The sequence below is a fragment of the Phalacrocorax aristotelis genome, chromosome 13, assembly GCF_949628215.1.
Source record: "Phalacrocorax aristotelis chromosome 13, bGulAri2.1, whole genome shotgun sequence".
NCBI lineage: Eukaryota > Metazoa > Chordata > Aves > Suliformes > Phalacrocoracidae > Phalacrocorax > Phalacrocorax aristotelis.
In genome coordinates, this window is record NC_134288.1 from 2,232,328 (window position 1) to 2,253,905 (window position 21,578).

At 58.7% G+C, this 21,578-nt stretch overlaps 2 protein-coding genes across 4 annotated transcripts; one reads left to right on the top strand and one right to left on the bottom strand.

The window, feature by feature from the left end:
* The first annotated feature begins 1,152 nt into the window (after positions 1-1,152).
* On the top strand, positions 1,153-15,896 carry LOC142064043 (sacsin-like). Its single transcript, XM_075108567.1, has 7 exons — positions 1,153-1,435; positions 1,851-1,938; positions 2,136-2,238; positions 2,545-2,691; positions 3,062-4,394; positions 4,638-4,726; positions 5,361-15,896. The coding sequence occupies exons 1-7, from the start codon at positions 1,413-1,415 to the stop codon at positions 15,389-15,391; spliced, it is 11,814 nt and encodes a 3,937-aa protein (XP_074964668.1). The 5' UTR covers positions 1,153-1,412; the 3' UTR covers positions 15,392-15,896.
* Positions 15,897-17,491: 1,595 nt separating this feature from the next.
* LOC142064044 (natural cytotoxicity triggering receptor 1-like) lies at positions 17,492-20,286 on the bottom strand. 3 transcript variants are annotated; one of them, XM_075108568.1, is made up of 6 exons: positions 19,914-20,286; positions 19,788-19,823; positions 19,308-19,577; positions 18,790-19,062; positions 18,067-18,147; positions 17,492-17,730 (listed from the first exon to the last, which is right to left on the bottom strand). In XM_075108568.1, the coding sequence occupies exons 1-6, from the start codon at positions 19,945-19,947 to the stop codon at positions 17,492-17,494; spliced, it is 933 nt and encodes a 310-aa protein (XP_074964669.1). In that variant the 5' UTR covers positions 19,948-20,286. The 3 variants fall into 3 exon arrangements, with proteins under 3 accessions (XP_074964669.1, XP_074964671.1, XP_074964670.1); XM_075108570.1 differs by lacking the exon at positions 17,492-17,730 and adding an exon at positions 17,841-17,917; XM_075108569.1 differs by lacking the exon at positions 17,492-17,730 and adding an exon at positions 17,869-17,981.
* Between the last annotated feature and the right edge of the window lie 1,292 nt (positions 20,287-21,578).

The window sequence follows — 21,578 nt, forward strand, 5'->3', positions numbered from 1 at the left end:
TCCAGGGATCCCACACTGCTGAAGGCTGCAGCATCTGTAGCTCCCTGCCCTCCTGCCAGCTGCCGGCCAGCACATCCTGCCCTGCTCTGACTGCGCAATCTCTGTGCAGCTGGCCCCAGGAGGAACAAAACCGCAGGGCTCGGGGCTAGGCAGATGGTGTTTATATGACTGTAATCTAGTCCCACATTCCCCACCTGGACACATGTCCTGGTCCTACCTCACCCCAGAAACCCCTATGGATGGCCATAGGTCCAGCTCTGTGCCCAGCTTGAGTCTACAACATGGGTCCTTGCTGCCCCCGTACCTCACCAGTGCCTCTGTCCCTGACTGACCCTGGGCTCAGGGACTCTGCAGTACAGGGACAGCCCAAGTCCTTTGTTTACCAGTGCCTTTCTCAGTGCCCTCCAGGTCCTTGTACCCTCCTATTCCCTCTGTCCCCACATAGTTCTTGTGACTGGGGGATGTGCTCGGCTGCCTGTCCATGGGGACATACCGCATAGGGTCCACCAGGCAGGGACATCCCTCTAAGAAGTGACCTTTTTTAAAGAGTCAGGTGGGCTCATGGCCACCCAGAGTCTCCTTTTGACCAGTGGCACGGGGAGCTGGAAGACACCTGCTAAGACTTCCTTATATGAATCCCACCATAGCCCTTCAACCAATGGCCATGTACCCCCCCACCCCACAGCAATCCCATCCGACAGACTTGTCCCAAAGTCCTCCCTACCCCATAGCTATGCCCCACATGTACCTATCACCCATATACATGCTCCACATCCTCCCTGCCCCACTTCCATGTCTCCATGTTCTCCCACTCCACTGCCATGTCCTCCATGCACCCACCATATAGCCGCATCCCAGTGTCTCCCTGACCCGTAGCAATTCTACCCCATAGCTATGTCTCTATGTCCCCACATGCCATAGTGATGTGGCCCTGCTCAGATCAATCCCACCCCACAGCTATGCCCCACGTAACTCCATCACCCCATAGCTGTATAGCCATGGTTCCCATGCCATTGCCATGGCCCCATGGCCACGTGCCCCATAGCCATATCCCCATGGACCTTGCCCCACTGCCATACCCTAGCGGATCTCATTCCACTGCCACGGTCTTGCGGGCCCTGCCCCATAGCCATAGACCTATGGCCCCTGCCCCATAGCCATGGCCCCGGGCCCCACCTACCACCCATCGCTGTACCCTCCTGACCCTGAGCCTTCCACCCATCCCCCCCTCCCTTCCATGCTTCGGTTCTGGGTCTGGGGAAGAGCAACGAGCCCTGCGCGACTGAGAAACGAAACTACTCGGCCGGGGGGGGCGGGGCCAGGGCCGCGGAGCCGGGAGGACCCGGGCATCCCGGGGCATCTGGGGGCACCTCATCGGCGGGGACGCAGGCGGACCCTCTGCAGCCTCCGAAATGGCCCTCAAGCAGCCGAAAGCGTGAGTGGGGCTGGCGGGGGGGCACTGGGGTGTTATCGGGGTTTTATGGGGCCACAAGGGGAACGGCTGGAGGGTTCCGGCGGTCACTGGGGGCTATTGGTGGGACTGGGGGGCTCCGGGCTTAGTGGCGAGACCGGAAGGCTTACTGAAGGAGGTGGGGATTACGGGGGGCTCAGGGCTTGCTGGGGGGATATGGGGGAGTTTCAGGGTTGCTGGAGGATCCCAGGAAGAGATGGGGGACTTGGGGAGGTGTGTGTGTGTGAGTCCTTGGAGATGGTTGTTTCAGTGGGTCCTGGGAGGAGATAGGGTCCGTTGTCCCCCAAGGAGGGGGGCATCTTGGGGGATCTGAGGAGGACATGGGGATCCTGGTTACCCATGGAGCCCCCCCCCGCCCCCCCTTCTGTCTACTTTGCAGGGAGGCCTTCTGCCAACAGGCACCCATCTTCCTTGACTACCTGCACAGCATCCTGCAGAAGTACCCTGACGGGGGGCAGATCCTTAAGGTGAGACCCCCAGGGAACCCAGCCACCTGGGCCCTCTTGCCCAGCTGGGCATACAGACCCCAGGCAGTTGAGGAGGGCGGTAGTCCTTGCCCAGCACCAGTCCCTGGACCTTGCTGCCCAGCTGGGAGAGTGGGTCAGTGCTTTTTCTCTGGGGGCTAGGGGGACCAGCTGTTCAGGCACTGATTCTCTTAACCCAGGAGCTGGTGCAGAACGCGGACGATGCTGGCGCTAATGAAGTTGTGTTTGTGTCTGACGAGCGGGAGTTTGACATCACCGGAGGGGGCCTGGAGGGCACCCAGGGTGAGAGGCGCTACGGGCACCGGGAGAGTCTGGACGAAGCACAGGGCTGGCACTGGCAGGCACTGGGAGGGATTGGGGGATACTATTGAAGAATTGAAGAGGGATCAGAGCGGAACTCGGGGAACTGAAACCAATGAGGTGTTCTGGGATGTGCTGGGGGCACTGAGGCTACTGGGAGGACTCGGAGGTAGTGGGGGCACTGAGGAGGTTTCTGTGGGACTGGAGGGGGGACTGAAACTGTGGGGACACTGAGTGTGGGTTGTACGTGTCCCAGGTTTCCCCTAACCCATGGTCCTGACCCCCCAGGCCCAGCACTGCTGGCCTACAATGATGCCGTGATGTCCCCCCGGGACTGGACAGGGCTCCTGCGCCCAGGGGTGTCTCACAAGCAGAAGGACCCCAGCACCGTGGGGCGCTTTGGCCTGGGCTTCACTTCTGTCTACCACCTCACTGGTGAGCGGCACTGGGGGCCTCAACTGCAATTGAACTGGGGACATGGGCTGTACTGGAGGCTCTGAACTACAGGGCTGTGGAGTACTGGGGGGGCACTGAGGGAGTGCAAAGTGGAGGGATGTGTCTGAAGTGAGGAAACCTGGAGCACCAGGAGGCTGGGGGGAGGCTGGGTGGCAGTGGAGGGCAAGGCTGCAGCGGCAAACTGAGGGGGGACTGATGAATTGGGATTAAGTTTGGGATCATGGGAGGCACTGTGGGGTTGAATTTGAGGGTACTGGGTGGGCACTTGGGGCACTGATGGGTCTGGACGATCTGGGGAGGCAGTGGTGTCCTTGCCATTGCTGTTACCTCATGGTTCCCATATCCCCAGACCTGCCAGGTGTGCTGAGCCCCCCGTCCTTGGGGGTACTGGACCCGGAATGCCAGGTGCTGCTACTTGCCGGTGCCCGCTGGGATGTCTCTGCAGCCCAGGACCTTCCTGGCCTTTTTGAGCCCTTCTGGGCTGGCCTAGAAGCTGTGGGACAGCACCGTGACTCTGCCCGGGGCACCCTCTTCCGCTTCCCCCTCCGCCGGCAACCCTCGGGAATTTCTGCAGGGGTCTCCAATCCTGAGCGCCTCTGTAGCCTTTTCCAGACCTTCCTCACTGAGGCCCCTCTTGCCCTCCTCTTCCTCCGCCATGTCCGCCGCATGGCCCTGTACCGCGTGGCCCCTGATGGGGTCCAGACCCTCGTGGGGACCCTTGCGGCATCCTCTCAACCTCTCCCTGTCCCAGGGCCATCAGGGGATGCGGGGATGAGTCTGGCATGGCGCCTGGTGGCCCTGCATGGGGATGGGGTGGGAGATGGGAGTGAATGGCTGGTGGGCACGGGCAGGGCAACAGAGGGGCCAGCTGTGGCACTGGGCGCAGGGCTGGGGTGCTGCCCCGAGCTGAGCCTGGCGCACCCTCTCCATGGGCCCTGCCAAGGGCGGCTGTGCTGCTTCCTACCCCTGCCAGCCACGGAGGAGATGGCCACAGGGCTGCCCGTCCATGCCAGCGCCCCTTTTGCCCTCTCCGATGACCGCCGCCACCTCCGCTGGCCCGAGGAGGGTGAGGAGGGCACGGAAGACGCCCGCTGGAATGCTCTGCTGCTCCTTGGCCTTCTGCCGCGGGTCTACGGCCACATGGCTGTCGTGGTCACAGCTCTGCCTGGCACAGAATCGTACAGCATCTGGCCAGACCCAGAGTGCACGCCCAACAGTGGCCGCATCCGCAGTTTGGTGACCCATGTTTGCCGGGAGCTGGCGGCTGCCCACACCCTGGTGCCAGCCACGGAGGGAGCCACAGGGCGGCTGCGGCCCCCTGAGGCTGTGCTGCTGCCGGAGGCTGGAGGCGATGTGGCTGCACGGCGGGTGGTCCAGGCCTTGCTGGTGGCAGCTGGGGAGCCAGTGGCTGATGTCCCAGCCCACGTCCGGAGGGCACTGGCTTTGGGGATGGCAGAAGGCATGCGGGAGGCCACGGCGGGCCATGTGCGGGAGGTGCTGCGGCACCACGGGGCCGTAGGCCTCCCAGCTGCCGACCGGCTCTCCCTGCTGCGCTACGTGGCCAGGGATGGGTGCCATGCTGAGCTGCGGGGTCTCCCCCTCCTGCCTCGTGCCGATGGGACCTTCGTGGCCTTTGGGACTGCGTCAGCCATTGTCTACATGGACACGTCCGACTGCCCCAGGTGAGGCCGCATCCCCAGGCAGCCCCCTTCCCTGCAGGAGTGGGCAGGTGAGCTGGTTGCCCAGGGTGCAGCTCCCGCTCTTGAGCTGAAAGTGGAGCCAGGGTCAAACCTCGACGTTTGGGTACCTCACCACCCTCATCCTCTCCCCCAGTCACACCGAGTGGCAGCTGAGCCAGGTGTCCAGGAAGCTGCCTGCCCCCCATTACCCCTCTAGTTCCCCAGCACCTCTGTTTGTTCCCACAGGGAGCTCCTGCCCGGCCTGGCCGGGTCCTTTGTGCCCTCAGACCTGGAGCCAGGCTTGGACAGCCTCCTGCGAGGCATTGCCAAGGCGGGTAAGAGACGGGGGCCCTGGCCCACCTTTGGATCCCCTAATCTCCCTCTAAACCCCAACGTCCCTAGGCACACTTGTACACCCCTGGGCTCCTCTGCAGGCCCAATATTGCCCTGTACCACACTGATATTCCTTGTACACAGCTGGGGTCCCTGATCGTGCCTGAGGTCCCTTTCATGGCTTCCCCCATCCATTCAACAGCACTCCAGATCTTGAGTCTCACTGCCGCTCTCCATTTTGGGGTGTGTTGTCTGAGCCCAGGGCCACCTCTCCTATCCTGCATCTCCCTGTGTCTCTGGGGACTCGCCTGTCCTTGCTGTTCTTCCCACATTCCTCCGTCCCATCTGTGCTCCCTCGGATCCTGGGTCTCTCTGTGTTTCCCATCTGAGGATCCCAATACTGGTCCCCCTAACACCTCTTTCCCTCAGATCTCCTGTATCACCACCGGTCTGGGGATGCCCTGTTCCTCCTACTTAGCGTATCCGCTGTCCCTCCAGAGCCCAGGTCCTCCCATCCCCAGTATGGGGGCCCCCCATGCCCTGCAGATCTCAGGTTCTTTCCCCAACATCCTGCGTCCCTCTGCCAGGTCCCAGGTCCCATGTACTGCTTGTCCAGCCTCTGCCTCCTACACACAGGTCTCTTCCCCAACCTGGTTCTGCTGGACCCAGCCGTGACTGTCCAGACCCTACGCTCGGCTCTGCCCCTGACCTGGACATCCCAGTCTTCAACCCCAGTGACCTGGTGCCCAGCCCAAGGCCTCCCCCAGCCTCCAGCCTCCTGGTTCCCAGCCCTGTGGAGATTCCTGGCCAGCCACGTGGAAGACCTAGGCCCTCTGGAGGGATTCCCTCTCATCCCCCTGTCCCAACTGGATACCCCCAGCATCCGTCTGGCTCCACTGATACCCCAGTCCAGTCTTATCTTCCAGGCATGGGAGGACCAGTGCCTGCCATCTGCTGTGGCCTCTGTCCTGGAGGTCCTGGGTTGTTCAGTGGTGCCGCCAGGCATGTGGCATCGCTCCCTGCCCTACTATGTCCTGCCTCCATCCCCACTCAATGCCCTGCGGGCCCTAGGCAGGCAGGGGACTTCAAGTGTGGCCTCCCACCTGGCCTTACTGCCTGCTGCAGATGTGCTCACCCTCCGGCTCTACCTGGCAGACATCCCATCCCTGACAAAGCAGGACAGGGACACACTGGCTGCTCTGCCCCTCTTCATCGCACTGCCGTGCTTGGCCACCCCGCAGCCCATGGAGCTGGTACCAGCCGGTGCCACCCCAGCGCTGGAGCCAGAGCTGGAACTGCCGAGAGATGTGGTGCTGCCGAAGGCCATGTTGCAGTGCCGGGATGAAGTTGACCGGCGGCTCCTGGGGCGGCTTCAGAGGCCCCTCATCAGTGCAGCCCACATGGCGCTGGAGGCCATCAACGCCGTGGCCGAGGGCGCCTATGCAGGGCGGGCAGCTGAGATACAGGCTCTGCTGCTCTGGGTGCTGCAGCATGGAGACATCCTCTTTGCACAGAGCCCCTCACTGCAGCAGGCCTGCAGCAGGCTGGCCTTCCTGGAGACTCCCAACGGCCCCAAATGCCCGCAAGACCTCTACGACCCCTGCGAGAGCACCTTGCAGGCACTGCTGGGCCCTGAGCACTTTCCTCCTGCTGCCTTCCACAGTCCGCCTGTCCTCCGTGCCTTGAAAGCCCTGGGTTTGCGGCATGGTGAGGGCTGCCTCGTGCCTTCAGACATCCTAGAGGCTGCAGCAAGTGTGAGTAAGGGTGACGCAGCGGCTCTGGACAGGGCTCAGGCACTGATCGAGGTCTGCAACTGCCCCAAGGAACTGGCTGGCTTCAGCGCTGAAAAGCTCAGGCAGCTCCAGGAGCTGCCATGGGTGCCTCGTTCCAAATGCACTGGAAATCCTGGGCAGCCCTTCCTGCCCCCCAAGGAGCTGCGGTCCACCCAGTACCAGGCCTTGGTGGGGCTTGCCATGCACCTGACTGGTGCCTTTGTGCCAGAGGCAGAGAAGAAGCTGGGGCTGAGCCAGACACCACCGCCAGAGAGAGTGTGGGAGCAACTAAGACAGCTGGCAGCATGCAGCAACATGGATGAGGTAGGTCCTGCACTCCGGCCTGTCTACCAGCACATGCAGGAAGACTTGAAGACCTTTAGGGCTGCTCCGGATGATGCTGTCGTGTGGACTGGTGCTGGGTTTGTCCTGCCATGTGATGCTGTGCTGGGCTATCCAGAGAAGCTGGAGCTGGGGATGCTGGTGCCCTGCGTGCCCCCTGACTTCCTGCCCTATAGCTGCCTCTTTAGGGCTTGGGGGGTGGAGGCAAGGGTGAGTGAGGAGAGGGTGGTTGCAGCTCTGCGCCGCCTGGGCCAAGACATAGACACACGCAGCTCAAGAGCTGGCACTGCAGCAGAGTTGGAGGTGGCTCTAGCTGTCCTGGAGTGGCTTAAGAGCCAGGGGCACCATGGCGAGGGCACAGTGCCGATTCCTGTGAGGATTCTGGATGGCTCAGGCTTTGCCCTCCGCCCGGCTGCCTCTACTGTGTACCTGGACATGGAGCTGGAGGCAGAGGAGGATGTTCAGGAGGTGGTACATGAGGCAGTGCCATGCAGCACGGCCAGATTCCTCGGCACGGAGCTGCTCAGCACGCGGGTGCTAGGGCTGGAGCCATTTACAGCCTGCGGCCCCTCAGAGCCCATCACCTTACGGCTTCACAACATCCTCCAGGAGTATGGTGAGGAGGGTGACCTCTTCACAGAGATTGTCCAGAATGCAGAAGATGCTGGAGCTACTGTGTGCCGCTTCCTCCTGGACCTCCGACACCCCAGAAAGGCCACCTCTGGGCTGCTGGACCCTGGCATGGCTGCCTGCCATGGCCCAGCCCTCTGGGCCTACAACAATGCCCTGTTCACGGAGGATGACCTCCGTAACATCACACGGGTTGGGGCTTCTACGAAGGAGGGCCAGGCAGGCCAGATCGGGCGCTTTGGGCTGGGCTTCAGCTCTGTCTACCGTGTCACAGATGTGCCAGCAGTGCTGAGTGGGGAGACACTGCTCATCTTTGATCCCAATGGCACCCACCTGGCCAAGCACATCCCCAGGGCCGGCTGCCCTGGCATCCGCCTGGACTTCTCCAGCCGACCACGCATCCTCCGTGCCTTTGCTGAGCAGTTCTGGCCGTACCATGGTGTCTTTGGGTGCCACCTGCCTGAGCCAGAACCCTTTCCAGGGAGCCTTTTCCGCCTGCCTTTTCGCACTGAAGAGGAAGCTGTGACATCACAGATTTGCTCAGAGGCCTTTGGTACAGAGCGCATCCAGTCCCTTGGCACCAGCTTCCTTGGCTCGAACCGACTCCTGCTGCTCTTCCTGCAGAGGGTGAGGGAGATGTCCCTGGAGATGCTGCCAGACATGGCTGCCTCTGCAGAGGATACCGTGCCTCTGGCCATGCTGTGGCAAAAGGAGATCCGAGACTTGGGGTCCTCTGGGGAACCCTCAAGCTGGGCAGCCATCAGGCAGCTTACAGCCCGTGAGGAGGCATCCAAGACCACATGGCACTACCTAGTTTTGGTGTGTAAGGATGATGGGGAGTTGCTGGAACTGTTTCACCGGAACACAGAGGCAGGGCTCCATCCTCTACCTCCCATGGCTGGTGTGGCCCTTCCCCTTGCCCTTACTGCAGATGGCAAGTGGGTCCCACATCTGGGTGCTGAGGAGGGGCAAGTCTTCTGCCACCTTCCCATGCCAATTACCTCAGGGCTGCCAATCCACGTGCATGGGGCCTTCAGCATCCTCTCAAACCGCAAGGGGCTGTGGGACACAGCAGAGCGGGGTGAGTGGAACCGGGTGCTGCTCCGCAATGCCGTGCCAGTTGCCTGGCTCCGGGCGCTTGACCACCTCCGCACCATGCATGAGGCAGGTGAGTTGAAGAACTATGAATATCATGTCTTCTGGCCAGACACTGACACTGCCCGTTACCCATTTACGGAAGCTGTGACTGGTTTCTACCATGCTGTGGCAGCCAGGGATGGCCCCAGGCTCTTTTCTGATGGCTACTCATGGTGCTCACTGCAAGATGCCCGCTTCCTTCACCAGGCTGTGGTCAGACACCCCAAGCTGGGTGCTGTGGCAAAGCGTGTCTTTGCCACCACCCTGCCCCATCCCTGGTTAGCTGTGACCTTGCCAGAGAAGGTGCGGAGGGGCCTTGGGAAGGCAGCGGATGCTGGCACCTATGACTGGCCCCGCTTTCACTGCGAGCTTGTGCTTCCCAACTTGAAAGACCTGTTGGCTGTTGACCGGGACCCACTGCTTCTCCATGCGCTGGATATGTCCCATGATGATGTGGACAAAGTGCTGCAGAGAGTGCCCTGTATTCCTGCCACCCCTCACGGCCACCTGCAGCTCATCAATTGCCTGGTGCATCCCAGAGGCCGCATTGCCTCTTTATATGACCCTAAGGATGGGCGCTTCCCCACTGGGGATGCCTTCCTCTCCCCAGAAAGACTAAGCCGTCTGGAGAGGCTGGGCATGGTTAAGGACACAGTAACCCTGCCTGAGCTGCTGGAGCGGGCAAAGACAGTGCAGCTTATCTGGACTGAGGACTGTGCCCAGGGCTGTCAGAGGGCTACCTGCATCCTTGAGCTGCTTCAGGATGCAGTGGAGGAGAGGGTGAACAACACCATTCAGGCAGCTTTCCAGACTGTGCCCTTCCTCCCCGGTACACTGCCAACTGGTGAACATGTGCTGTTGCCAGCTGCCCAGCTCTACCATCACCTCCATGCCCCACTAGTGGGACTTGTCCATGCTACCTTGGCTCCTAAAGTGCTGGGAAAAAAATTCAGCCTTCCCAAGGAGGTTGCATCCTTCTTGGGGCTGGACCGGCAGCCACCAGCAGCTACAGTCCTTGAGCAGCTGAAGGCACTGAGCTGTAGCTCCAACGCTCTCCCTTTGAAGACCCTGCAGGAGAGTGCCTGCTGCTGCTACAGTTACCTACATGAGCTGCTCCAGAGAGATCACGCCAGCTGGGGTGAGGTGGCTTCTGCAGTGGCCCAAGGGGAGCCCTTTATCTTGGTGGGCTCCCGCTTTATGCCGGTCACAGCTGTGGCTAAGATGCTGTTATTTAAGGCTGCCCCATATCTTCACCAGCTCCCAGAGCAGTACCAACACTACAGCCAGCTCTGGGAGTGTGTAGGCCTGCGCCACACATTCACCTGGGATGATTACGCCCAGGTGCTCTGCATCCTGGCAGAGATGCATGCTGGAGAGCCACTGCCTGCTGCAGAGCTGGCTCTGGCCTTGAGGCTGGTGTCTTGTGGCCTGATGGCAGTTGACAAAAAGCCAGATGCCTACCAGACCCAGCAACTCTTTCTACCTGACCAGGAGGGCATTTTGCGTCCACGGGACAAGCTCCACTTCAATGATACACCATGGATGCCAGTGGACAGAGATGTCCTGCTGTGTCATGAACAGCTGTGCCGAGCCACAGCCCTGCACTTTGGGGTGCCTACTACACGCCACCGGGCACTGGAGAAGAGCCGCCTGCTCACTGCAGATCTGAGCCTCTGGGTGCAGCCATTTGGTGCCCATGAAGACTTGCCTACACGGCTGAAGAACATCTTGGGTGAGTACTCAGCAGCCCCTTGCGATATGGTGAAAGAGTTGCTCCAGAATGCAGATGATGCTGGTGCGGGGCTTGTGCATTTTGTGTGGGACCGCCGGCAGCACCCCGTGGATACCACTTTCAGTGAGAACTGGAACTTCCTGCAGGGCCCTGCCCTCTGCATCTACAGTGACAGACCCTTCCAGCAGCAGGACATTGAAGGCATTCAGCAACTGGGGGTAGGTGGCAAGCGAGGCCGGCAGGACGTCACAGGCAAATATGGCCTTGGCTTCAACACTGTCTTTCATTTTACTGACTGCCCAGCCTTCCTTACTGGAGACAGTGCCCTGTGTGTCTTTGACCCCCATCTCTACTACGTGCCCGGAGCCACAACTGAGAGGCCTGGCGGGATGTTTGCTGTCCACCATGAATTCAAGAGGACCTTTCCAGACATTTATGGCACCTTCCTACCTTCGTTCTTCAACCTGAACCAGGGTGTCCTTTTCCGGCTGCCCCTCCGCACTGCAACTGGACCTGCCATCTCCAAGGTATCCGACATGGTTGTGCGGGACCAAGACATCATGGCTGTGGAGACAGTACTGGCTGAGGAAGGTGAGGACTTGATGCTCTTCCTCCGGCACCTCCGCACCGTGATCTTCTCTGAGATCCCCCCAGATGGGGGGCAGATGTTGGAGAAGCTGCGGGTGGCCACACAGCTGACAGATAGTGATGCAGAGCTAAGACAGGCTTTCCAAATGAGATTGAGCCAAGCCATGGATGGGTTTGGCCCCACCTCTGTCTCCTATATCATGAGAGTCAAAACCAGCAAGTCCAGGGCCAGCACCATGTGGAGGGTGATCTCCCAAATTGGGGTGCAGGAAGGGGCTGAGGAGTCTCCAGTGCCTGGGCAGATGCCCTATGGGACTGTGGCTGGCTGCCTGACACCATTGGACTTGAACAAAGTCAAGAGCAAAGCTTTCTGCACCCTGCCACTGCCGCTGACCACAGGGCTGCCTGTGCACATCAATGCCAACTTCTCTGTGAATGCGGCCAGACGCAATCTCTGCCAGGACCCAGGCAGCACAGAGGCAGCCTGGAATGACTTCTTGCTCCGTCACTTGGTGACTCCACTATACTGTGCCTTTCTCACCAGGCAGTGGAAAGCCCTGGGGCCTGAAGGGCTCCAGTTCAGGTCTCTGAAGGTCTGCCAGAAGCACCTTGTCTCCCACTACCTCCAGTTCTTCCCTACTGTTACAGAGGTGCTCCCTACCTTTCAGGACCTGGTGAGGAATGTCTACAGGCACCTCAGTCATGAACGCCTGCCCCTGGTGCCAGTGTACCATGTGAAGCCCCCTGACAGCATGGTGACATTGACCTGGGCATGTCCAGGTGGTGGGGATGTGCTAACAGAGCCATACTTCCTCCAGGAGAAGCTTGATCCAGCTCTCCAGGAGGTGCTGCAGCACCTGAACATGAACCTGGTGCCATCATTTGCCCAGCTGCAGCTGATCTATAAGGGATTCATTGAAGCCCAAGTGCAGGCTGTTGCCTTGCAGCCAGCCTCTCTCCGGTGCTTCCTCCAGGCCCTGGCCAGCCCCCTGCCCTGCGTGCTGGCTGAGACACCCCTGAAGACCCCAAGGAGCTGTTCTGTCCTGCTGAAATACTTCCTTCAGGTCAATGCAGAACTGGAAGGCCTGCCCTTGTTGGCCACACATGATGGCTGCCTGAATGCCCTCAGCACCCACCACCCAGTCTTCAAAAACACCTTTGCCCACCTCTTCCCCCACCAAAGCCATCGCTTTGCTGATAAGTTAATTTCTGACTTGACCCTGCCTTGCTTTGTGAAGGACCTTGGCCTCCTGGAGGTGATACCACTCATCCAGGAGGCACTGGGTCAGCTGAAGAGGACCACAGAGGAGGAGTGGCTCAAGGAGCTGTGGAAGTTATTCAGTGCTGTGGTCAACACAGCGGAGGGCATGGATTCATTCATGGATGGTCTCCGGGATACGGTGGTGCTGCCTGTTCAGGGCTATGAAAGAGACTCGAAGCAGCTACTGGCACTATCCTCCCTCCCCAGTGTTCTTTTTAACTGTGACTCAGAGGTGGCCAAGGTGCTGCACAAACTGGGCATCCCTGTGCTCCAGAAGTCCCTGCTGCCTTTTTGTTTTGCCTACAGCTACCTGAAGAAAAGGACACTGCAGGCCACAGAGCCCAAGGCTGTGGTGGCCCAGCTGGCGGCCACCAGAGATGATCTCCGCTGGAGGGACTTAAATGAGAGAGATGTTTTATTCCTGCTGTACTTTGTGCAGGGAAAACTGGATTTGGTGGCACTGGAGCAGCTCAAGCTCCTGCCTCTCTTTCGGAAGTATGGTGGGGGCTATGTACCTGTGGCATCCTACCGCAAGGTGCTGTTGCTCAAAAGCCATTTCTCAGAACTGCCCCTGGGTGTCCAAGCCCTGTACAACCTGGAGAAGGGCATGTTGCTGCTCACAGCAGACAAGATCTACCTGAATCTGCACGAGAATTTGCAGTGGAAGCTCATAGATGACCAGCAGCTCTTCTTGACCGTGGTGCTGCCCCGGCTGTCCCAGCTCACAGCTGCAGAGCTTATGGAAGCTGTGCGCTTGTTCCTTACCCTGCGACACCACTATAAAATTAAGTTCAACAAAGATGATGTGGCAGCTTTTCAGACTGTGGCCTTTATACCCGATGCCAACGGTGTGCTGCGCCTGGCCTCCTACTTCTATGACAACACACCCTCCTTCTGCACTCTGCGGCTCCAACACCGCTTTGTCCCTGAGTCTTTCTTTAAGGAACTAGGTTACAACCAGAATGCTGCTCAGGGCTTCCTGCTTGAGGCAGGTGTCTGCACCAACCTCTCTGTGGAGGATTTTGTGGCACTGGCCCAGGAGATAGAGCATGAAGCCACTCAGGCTAGGTGCCACACTGAAGAGCTGCTGGCGCGACAGCAGGAGATGCACCAACAGCTTGTTAGCCTGTTGAAGAATCCATTGCCAAAGCATTTCCTACAACAAATTGCCTCAATCCACTTCCTGCCTCCACTGGACATCCCCCCAGATTTGATGAGCCTCCATCCCCCTTTTGCAGCCTGCAGGAAGCCTGTGGCCCTGAAGGGCAGCGTTTACTGCTGCAAAGAAGATGTGGCTGAGCTCCTGTGGACATCAGCCACCATCCTGCCGAAGTCCTTGGAGCTCAAGCAGGACGAGCTGGAGGCCATGGGAGTCTGTGTAGAGATACCCACTGCCTTGGTGGTGGCCAACCTGGAGCAGGTGTGCAGGGCAACATGCCAGACGCCTCACCAGGTGAATACACGGGTCAGAGTGCTCAAGAAAGTGTACCAATTCTTACAGATCCATCTGAAGGAGGTAGATGCAGAGCACCTTGCTAAGTTGCCTGTGGTGCTGGCCAAGTCAGAGCACATGGCCATGCCGTGTCAAGTGGTGACATCACTCCCAGATGAGGCTGACTTTTACCCTTACCTCCTCACGCCTGACCCACGCGTGGCTGTCTATGGAGACCTCTTGAAACACCTTGGGGTGGTCCTGCTCCCCACACTAACTCACTACAGCCATGTCCTGGCCCAAGTCTACCAGGAGAGCCATGTGAGTGGGACCCTCAATACTACCCAGAAGAAGACAGTCCTGCTGGCCACACAGCACTTCTTCCAGCTGCTGCGGGAGGCACAGGAGCCCCCCGATTTCTCCACTGTGACTGAGCTGTACTTGCTAAGCACTGCTGACTGCCTAGAGCCATCCCACAGGCTATACTTCAATGACTGCGTGTCCTCAAGTACCTTTAGGATCTTGGAGAAGACTTTTGTGTTTATCGCTGAACTGCCAGTGACCGGGTGTAATGCCTGGTGGCTGCTGCAAATGCTACCACAGCACCTGCGGCCACGGGCGCTTTCAGAGGTCACAGAGCAGCAGCTGGAGGAGGGCGGTCTGCAGCTATGTTGCTATGGTTCTCACTGCCCTGGGCAGAGGCGTCTGCAGACCCTCCTGGTATCACCATGGTTTAGGATGGGGCTGGAAGCCTTGCTCCGGTGGCAGAGTCACAGGGCTATGGCAAGAATGGAGGGGGATGGTGGCTTTGCAGTGGAGCAGCTGAAAGTGCAGTGCTGCAAGGACATCCGCACTGTGCTGATCCACCATGGTGCAAAGGTGGAGGGCAGCTCCCAGCCACGGGTCATCCATGTGAGCCTGTCTGATGGTGCCCAGCGACTCCTCTACATCCGGCATGCAGATATGGTGCTGAACCGGCACCAGCTGAGGGTCGTGGAAACACTAGCGCAGGAGATCAATATCATCCTGGGTGGACAGCTGGAAGCACCCGCCTTGTCAGTGCTGCGTGAAATGCTGGTCTGCCAGGAGCCACAGGATGTGGTCTTTGTTCTGGAGGAGAATGACGTGGCACTGGTTGGTGCTGCACCAGAGTTGGAGCCGGAGCTGGAGAAGCAGCTGCAGGAGGAGGCTGTGGCAGAAAGGAAGCCATGGAAGGATTGGCACAGCCTGATGCCAGAGGCGAGTGGTGATGGGGATCACAGGCTCGCAACCTTGTGGCAACCAGGGGCTGTCAAGCAGCCAAAGGTGTTGCAGGACCTCTGTGGCCAGTACAACACTGCAAGCGCCATGGAACCAACTCCATCCATCCCAGAAGCCCAGCGGTGGCTGCGACAGGCCGAGAATGACCTGCAGGCAGCTCACAATGACATCAGGCACTGCTGCCCCAACTGGGTCCTCTTCAAGGTGCATCAGGCTCTGGAGAAGGCGCTGGTGGCTGCTGTACTTTGCCATGGTGAGGCCTCTAAGGCCCCAGTGGGGCTGGTGGGGCTGGCCCAATGGCTGGAAGCAGTGGAGCCAAAGCTGAGAGGCCTGGCAAAGAAGGTGGAGTGGTTGCACGGCTGTGGCGTGGATGGCAAGGCCACACAGTACCCGAGTTACCACCCCTTCCCCATCACCCCCAAAGAGGCCTTTGACAGTGTGGGTGAGGAGGAGATACTGCAGCAGGTGCAAGGAGTGCTGGGGAGGCTGCAGGACCACGTGGACAGAATGTGAGGACGTCCCCACAGAGGGGGCACTGGCAACTGGGCCATGGGACCACCATGGACCCACCATGGACCTGTCATGGACTCACCACAGACAATTCCAGACTGCCCAGCCCTGCAGCAGGGCTGGACTAAGGTAGGAGGGATTTGGGGACGGATAGGGGGTCTAAGGCTGCTGAAAGTCACAGGGTGGCATGTGCTGTTGGCATGCCTTGAGAGCAGGGGAAATAAAGTACAATAATAAATGTTGCGGTGCTGGTAGAGCCTTCACTAACAGTGTGGTCAGGGGACATGGAGAAGTGGTAGGTGACTTGGGGTGTGTGGAAGGTGAAGCTGGCAATGAAGGGGCTTAGAGGATTGTGGTGGGTTGACTTTGGCTAGCCACCAGGTGCCTAGGAAGCCACTCTATCACTCCACCTCTTCAACAGGACACAGACACATAATGAAAATCTCATGGGACATGATAAGGACAGGGAGGTCACTCACCAATTGCTGTCACAGGCAAAACAGACTTGACTTGGGGAAATGAAATTAATTTATTGCCAGTTAAACAGAGTAGAGTAATGAGAAATAAGAATAAACCCAAAATACCTTCTCCCACCCCTCCTTTCTCCCTGGGCTCAACTTCACTCCTGACTCTTCTATCTCCTCTTCCCCGAGTGGTGCTGGGGGATGGGGAATGTGGGTTGGGGTCGGCTTGTAAGACTTTGTCTCTGCGCTCCTTCCTCCTCACACTGTTCCCCTGCCCCAGTGTGGGGACCCTCCCATGGGAGACAATTCTGCACTGATTTCTTCAACATGGGTCCTTCCCATGGGCTGCAGTTCTTCAAGAACTGCTCTGGCATAGGTCCTTTACTTGGGGTGCAGCCCTTCAGGAACAGACTGCTCCAGTGTGGGTCCCCCACAGGGCCACAGGTCCTGCCAGAAGACCTGCTCCTGCATGGACTCCTCTCCACAGGCCGCAGCCCCTGCCAGGAGCCTGCTCCAGTGTGGGCTCTCCATGGGCTGCATCTCCACCAGCTGCACTGTGTTCCACTGTGGTCCTCCATGGGCTACAGGGCAACAACCTACGTCACCATGGTCTTCACCATGGGCTGCAGGGGAATCTCTCCTCTGGCACCTGGAGCACCTCCTTCCTCTCCTTCTTCACTGACCTTTGTGTCTGCAGAGCTGTTTCTCTCTCATATTCTCCCTCCTCCCTCCCAGCTGCTGTTTCACAGTGGTTTTTATCCCTTCTTAAATATGTTATCACAGAGGCGCTACCAACACTGCTGATTGGGTCGGCTTTGGCCAGCAGCAGGTCCAGCTTGAAGCCAGCTGCAACTATCTCTGGCCGACATGGGGGCAGCTTCTGGTGTCTTCTCACAGAAGCAACCCCTGCAGCCCTGCCACTACCAAAACTTTGCTACATAAACCCAATACAAGGATGATGTGGTGGTCTCAAGGGGAGCATAGGGGACTCAAGAGGGCACGACGAAGGTGAAGTAGCAAGACGGGCTTGAAGTTTCAACAGGCTGGAGTCATTGCTGTAGGCCCAGAGGCCATCACCAAAGTCAAAGTTTGATTGTGTTGGTATGTTGAGGTGAAACAGCGTGATAGGGATCATGGGTCCAGGGGTTGCCAAACTGCCATGTCATCACCTCCAATTGTTGGGTGATCCCTGCCATGAGGTCAAAGGGCAATTCCTGGGGTGACCAGATCATCTAATTGGGCCAAGACTACACGATGACGATGCCATTGCTCAGTGCTGAAGGCTCACTGTCAGGTGCCCTGACTTTCGACCTTTGAAAATAGAGGCTTATGTGCCTTCAAGGCTGGGAAGGCTGAGCATGTGGCTCCTGCCTCTCTTGTCTGTGGTCTCCCCTGTGGTGAAATAGGGTGGAAGAAGGGGCTGAGGCCAGATGTGACATCAGTGGGCAGGATGTCTGTGAGCTTCAGGAGACCATAGAAATGAGGGGTGGCTCCAATGAGGAAGATGCAGTGCTGCCACTCAGCAGGGCCCTCTGCCTCAGTGGCACAAGAACTCTATAAGCAGGACAGGCACCAAGGCTGTGGCTTCCAATGGAGGCTGGTGTGGGAGCATGGCAGCTGGGCTCCTCCATGGGACCCATCACAAGATTCCTCTGTGGGGCCCTGTGCCCTGGGCTCTAGGTTCTTCTGCCAGCTGGGTGGGAACCTTGAGGTTAGAGCAGGTTGAGGGTGCTTTGACCCCGCATGCATTTGTCCTCCCATGGGTATGAGGAAAGTGGGGGCTGAGGGAGTCCTGAACACCTGGGTCCTCCTCCAGCTTGCAGTGAGTAGGTTCCTTATGTCCTGGATGTTTGGCTGCTTCTGCCATTTGTGGACCAACTGTCCAGTGGAAAGAGAAGGGTAGGGTGAGTGCAAACCTGGACACCTGTGTTTGTCAGCCATCTGTGGGAATAAAGTCCAGGAGTTCGAGCAGGGAGCATGAACTAATGCCTTGGTTGTCTGTGTTCTCCCCAGGGCTCTGGATATCTGCATCTTCTTCTAGCTAATCAGCAAGCCACACCTCCCTCTGAGAAAGGCATACTCCAATTAGCATCTTAAGAGTAGTGGCTAATAGCGCATTTGAGAAGATCCTGAGGAGAAGCATGCAGTTATTATTATAGAAGTGTTGGAAAACCCCTCCTGTAGCGGAGAGGATGCCTGTGAGGGTACACTCACCTGAAAATCCAGTTGCTGCTTTTCTTGGCTGCTGTCTGGGGCCAGCTCTTCCCCTCCCTCTCCCGTTGGTCCGGGTGTAATCTGCAGGGGAGGGGAAGGGACGGTCAGTGGGGGACCTTGGAGGAGCCGCCCGGAGCTGCCAGAGCAAAGGTGCAACAGGGGACCCGAGGGGACGGAAGAGGTATGCGTGGGGCTCCCAGGACAAGGGGACAAGCTGGGGAGCTCCTGGTCTAAAGAGGGATAAAGGGAAGTTCACAGGGAGCAAAGGTCTCCTGCCGGCTCTGCCTACTACATCCCTGCCCCGGGACACCCCCTGCCCATGGCCGCTGATCCCCCAGAGCGGCACCAAGGACGGGGAAGGAGGAGAGGAACGTGGAGCTGGCCCTCACCTGCCGCTGCCAGCCAGACAGTGCCACTGGGCTGCGACGAGATGTACAGCTTTCCCTGAGGCTGGTAGGTGTGGGCCCAGGTGTCCCCTTGCCCGCCCTCCGCCCCCCCCAGCTGGTAGCCTAGCAACCCTGGGTCTATAGGGTCTATAGGTCACCTGTAGGGTCTCTGGGGAGTTGGCAAGGCTCAAACACAGCTGAAGGAAGCTGTAGTCCTCTGCTTGGACCCCTACCACAGCGGCTTTCTTCCCCTACAACCTCTTTTCTAGTTCCCCCGGGATGTGGCAGGTGCCAGGGAGGAAGAGAAGAGTAGGATGTGGCTGGGGGGATGTCTCACCTCTCACCACCAAATCCAGGGTCTGGCTGGCAGCAGACCATTCAAGTTTGGCGAAACACTGGCAGCTGTAGCGGCCTTCCTTTTCTTTACTGACACGGGGGAGTTTGAAATTCTCTCGTTCCTCTGGGTTTAAGCGCACTGTGAAGTGGCCCTCCAGGTACAAGTAACAGGCAGCACTGGAGTGTTCAATGGTGCAACGGAAAGTCACGTAAGCTCCTGCAGCCACCTCAAGCCCGGGCAGGACAGAGAGGTCAGGTGTGGGGAGATGGAAATCTGTGGAGAGAGGAGAGGACATGAGAAGGTGTGCAGGCCTTTGACATGGTGCCAGGAACGTCAGGATCTCCATGACCCCACCACCTGGCTCAGGCAGAGGTGAAGGTGGTCCCCACCTCTCCAAGACCGGGAAGAGGGGAAAACCCTGCCCACCATGTGGACGGGGAAGCCAAGTAGCGACGTGCTTCCCAGTCTGCCCCTGTGGCGTCTGGCCCCACGCAAAGGGGTAACATCACATCCCTCACCTTGCACCATGACTTCCAGGGTTTCGCTGCGAGCCAGCACAGTGCCTCCATGTATGTAATGGCAGCTGTAGGCACCTGCGTCCTGGTGGGTGGCGTTAGAGATGGAGAACTCGGCCCTGCTGCCATGCAGCTCCAGGGTACGGATCTGGTAGCCGTCCTTGTACAGCACAAAGTTCCCACTGTCACGCTGGCAACTGCAGCAGATGTTGGTGGAGCCTCCCGGTGAGATCACCCCCGGTGGCCTCAGGAAGATGGAGATTTTGGGGGCATCTGCACAGGGAGAGAAATGCTGCCAGGCAGGCAGGCAGACAGACGGAGCCCCCAGTGCCGAGCTGCCCTACGGTGAGCCTGGAGCTGGCTCTGGGCCCCGTCTCCGCACAAGGGCAAGTCTCATTCTGTGGGGCTGGGGAAGAGCCCTGGGAGATGGGCGGCGCTCAGAGATGTGTCCAAACTCCCCTTCTGCCTCCTCGCGATACTCACCTGGCGTAGCCTTGCTCTGTGTCACCAGCCAAGCACCTGCAAGAGAAACAGCCATGTAACATCCCTGTGGAGTCTCCGGAAGCCTCATGTCCCTCTCTGGGAGCCCACACAGCCTCTGGCGCTCACCGAGGGCTAGCATGTGGGTCACAGGCAGCATCATGCCCCTTTTGCTCCCCCTGTCCTCAGGTCAGTCAGGGCTTCTTCAGAGGAAGACGCTGGCCAGAGGCACCGAGCAGCTCTGTGGTTTCTTGTGGGTCCTGATACGCCCTCGTTGCCACAAGCCACCTTCCGTCCCACAGCTTGGCTTCTGCAGACACAGTTGCAGGGCTGCGTTGGTTGAACTGGAGCCAGAACGTCCCGGTTACCTGTCCAGGGCTGGGCACCCGCGATGACCTGGTCTTAGGATCCTGCGGACCTTAGGAGAGAAGCTATCAATCAGGGGCTGTTTGTTTCTCTTTCTCAGCTCCGGTCACTTGATAGGGAAATGGCTTCCTCTCAGCCCTTGCGAAACAGGGTGATGTTCTGCAACTGGGGCGGGGAGAAGAGACAGCACAGGCCTCTGAATCTTGGTGAGAAAGCTCCAACAAGTGGCATCATAAAATAGCTGTTTTATTAATAAGACAGAATAAAAAGGGGACTAGAGATAGCAATTAAATCTTACATCCCTTTGGAGGCAGGGCACCCCACTTTCCCACAGCACTGATGGACCCCGGATAGATTTTCCCGTAGCATGCTGCGCAAATCCCATCTGTGGAGGTGTGCCCAGCACCTGAAGGGGAGTAAGATTTACTTGTGATCTATATTCCTATATTCTGTCCCATTAAAGCAGATATTTTATTACTCTGTTTGTTGTCAGACCTTTCTCACCAAGGTCCGGGAAGACCTCCGCACCAAGTCGTGCCCCCTCGTCATGCCCAGAAGCCTTGCATGGTGCCCCCCGCCACAGTGTGGACCAGGGGGTGGGTGGGGGAAAGGACACCATGTCCAGCCACAGGCTGTGTCTAGGCTGTGCTCATCCCCACGGCTGTGGGGCAGGTTTGGTGGCTCCACAGAGTGGAATTGGAGGGAAGTAACATGGCTTCCCTGTTGGCCCCCTCAGGGGCTGTTTCGTCCCACCTGGCCTGTGGTGTCTTTCGATGGAGGAGGGACAGCAATATCTTCTACCTGTAGGACTGGATCCACCCCACAGGGCTGGCCCCATTCCTCATCCCTCCAGGCCTCCCAAGTCCTGTGCTGAGCAACAGCAAGGTCCTTACTCCAAATAACCGCTCGCTTCCACCACACCTGGAGCCTGGCCTCCAGGCTCCTCAGCTGCCAGCTAGTCTGGGTTGTCCAGTGGTGTGACAGAGCTCCCTTTGGCCATAACGAAGGGCTAATTAAACAGGGGAAGTTGCTTGCACGTTTGGGTGATGTGGGAGTGAGGAGAGCCGGGAAAGAATGGGTTGTGGCACTGGAGTTGTGTGGGACAAGTGGCAGCTTGTCCAGGGATCCCACACTGCTGAAGGCTGCAGCATCTGTAGCTCCCTGCCCTCCTGCCAGCTGCCGGCCAGCACATCCTGCCCTGCTCTGACTGCGCAATCTCTGTGCAGCTGGCCCCAGGAGGAACAAAACCGCAGGGCTCGGGGCTAGGCAGATGGTGTTTATATGACTGTAATCTAGTCCCACATTCCCCACCTGGACACATGTCCTGGTCCTACCTCACCCCAGAAACCCCTATGGATGGCCATAGGTCCAGCTCTGTGCCCAGCTTGAGTCTACAACATGGGTCCTTGCTGCCCCCGTACCTCACCA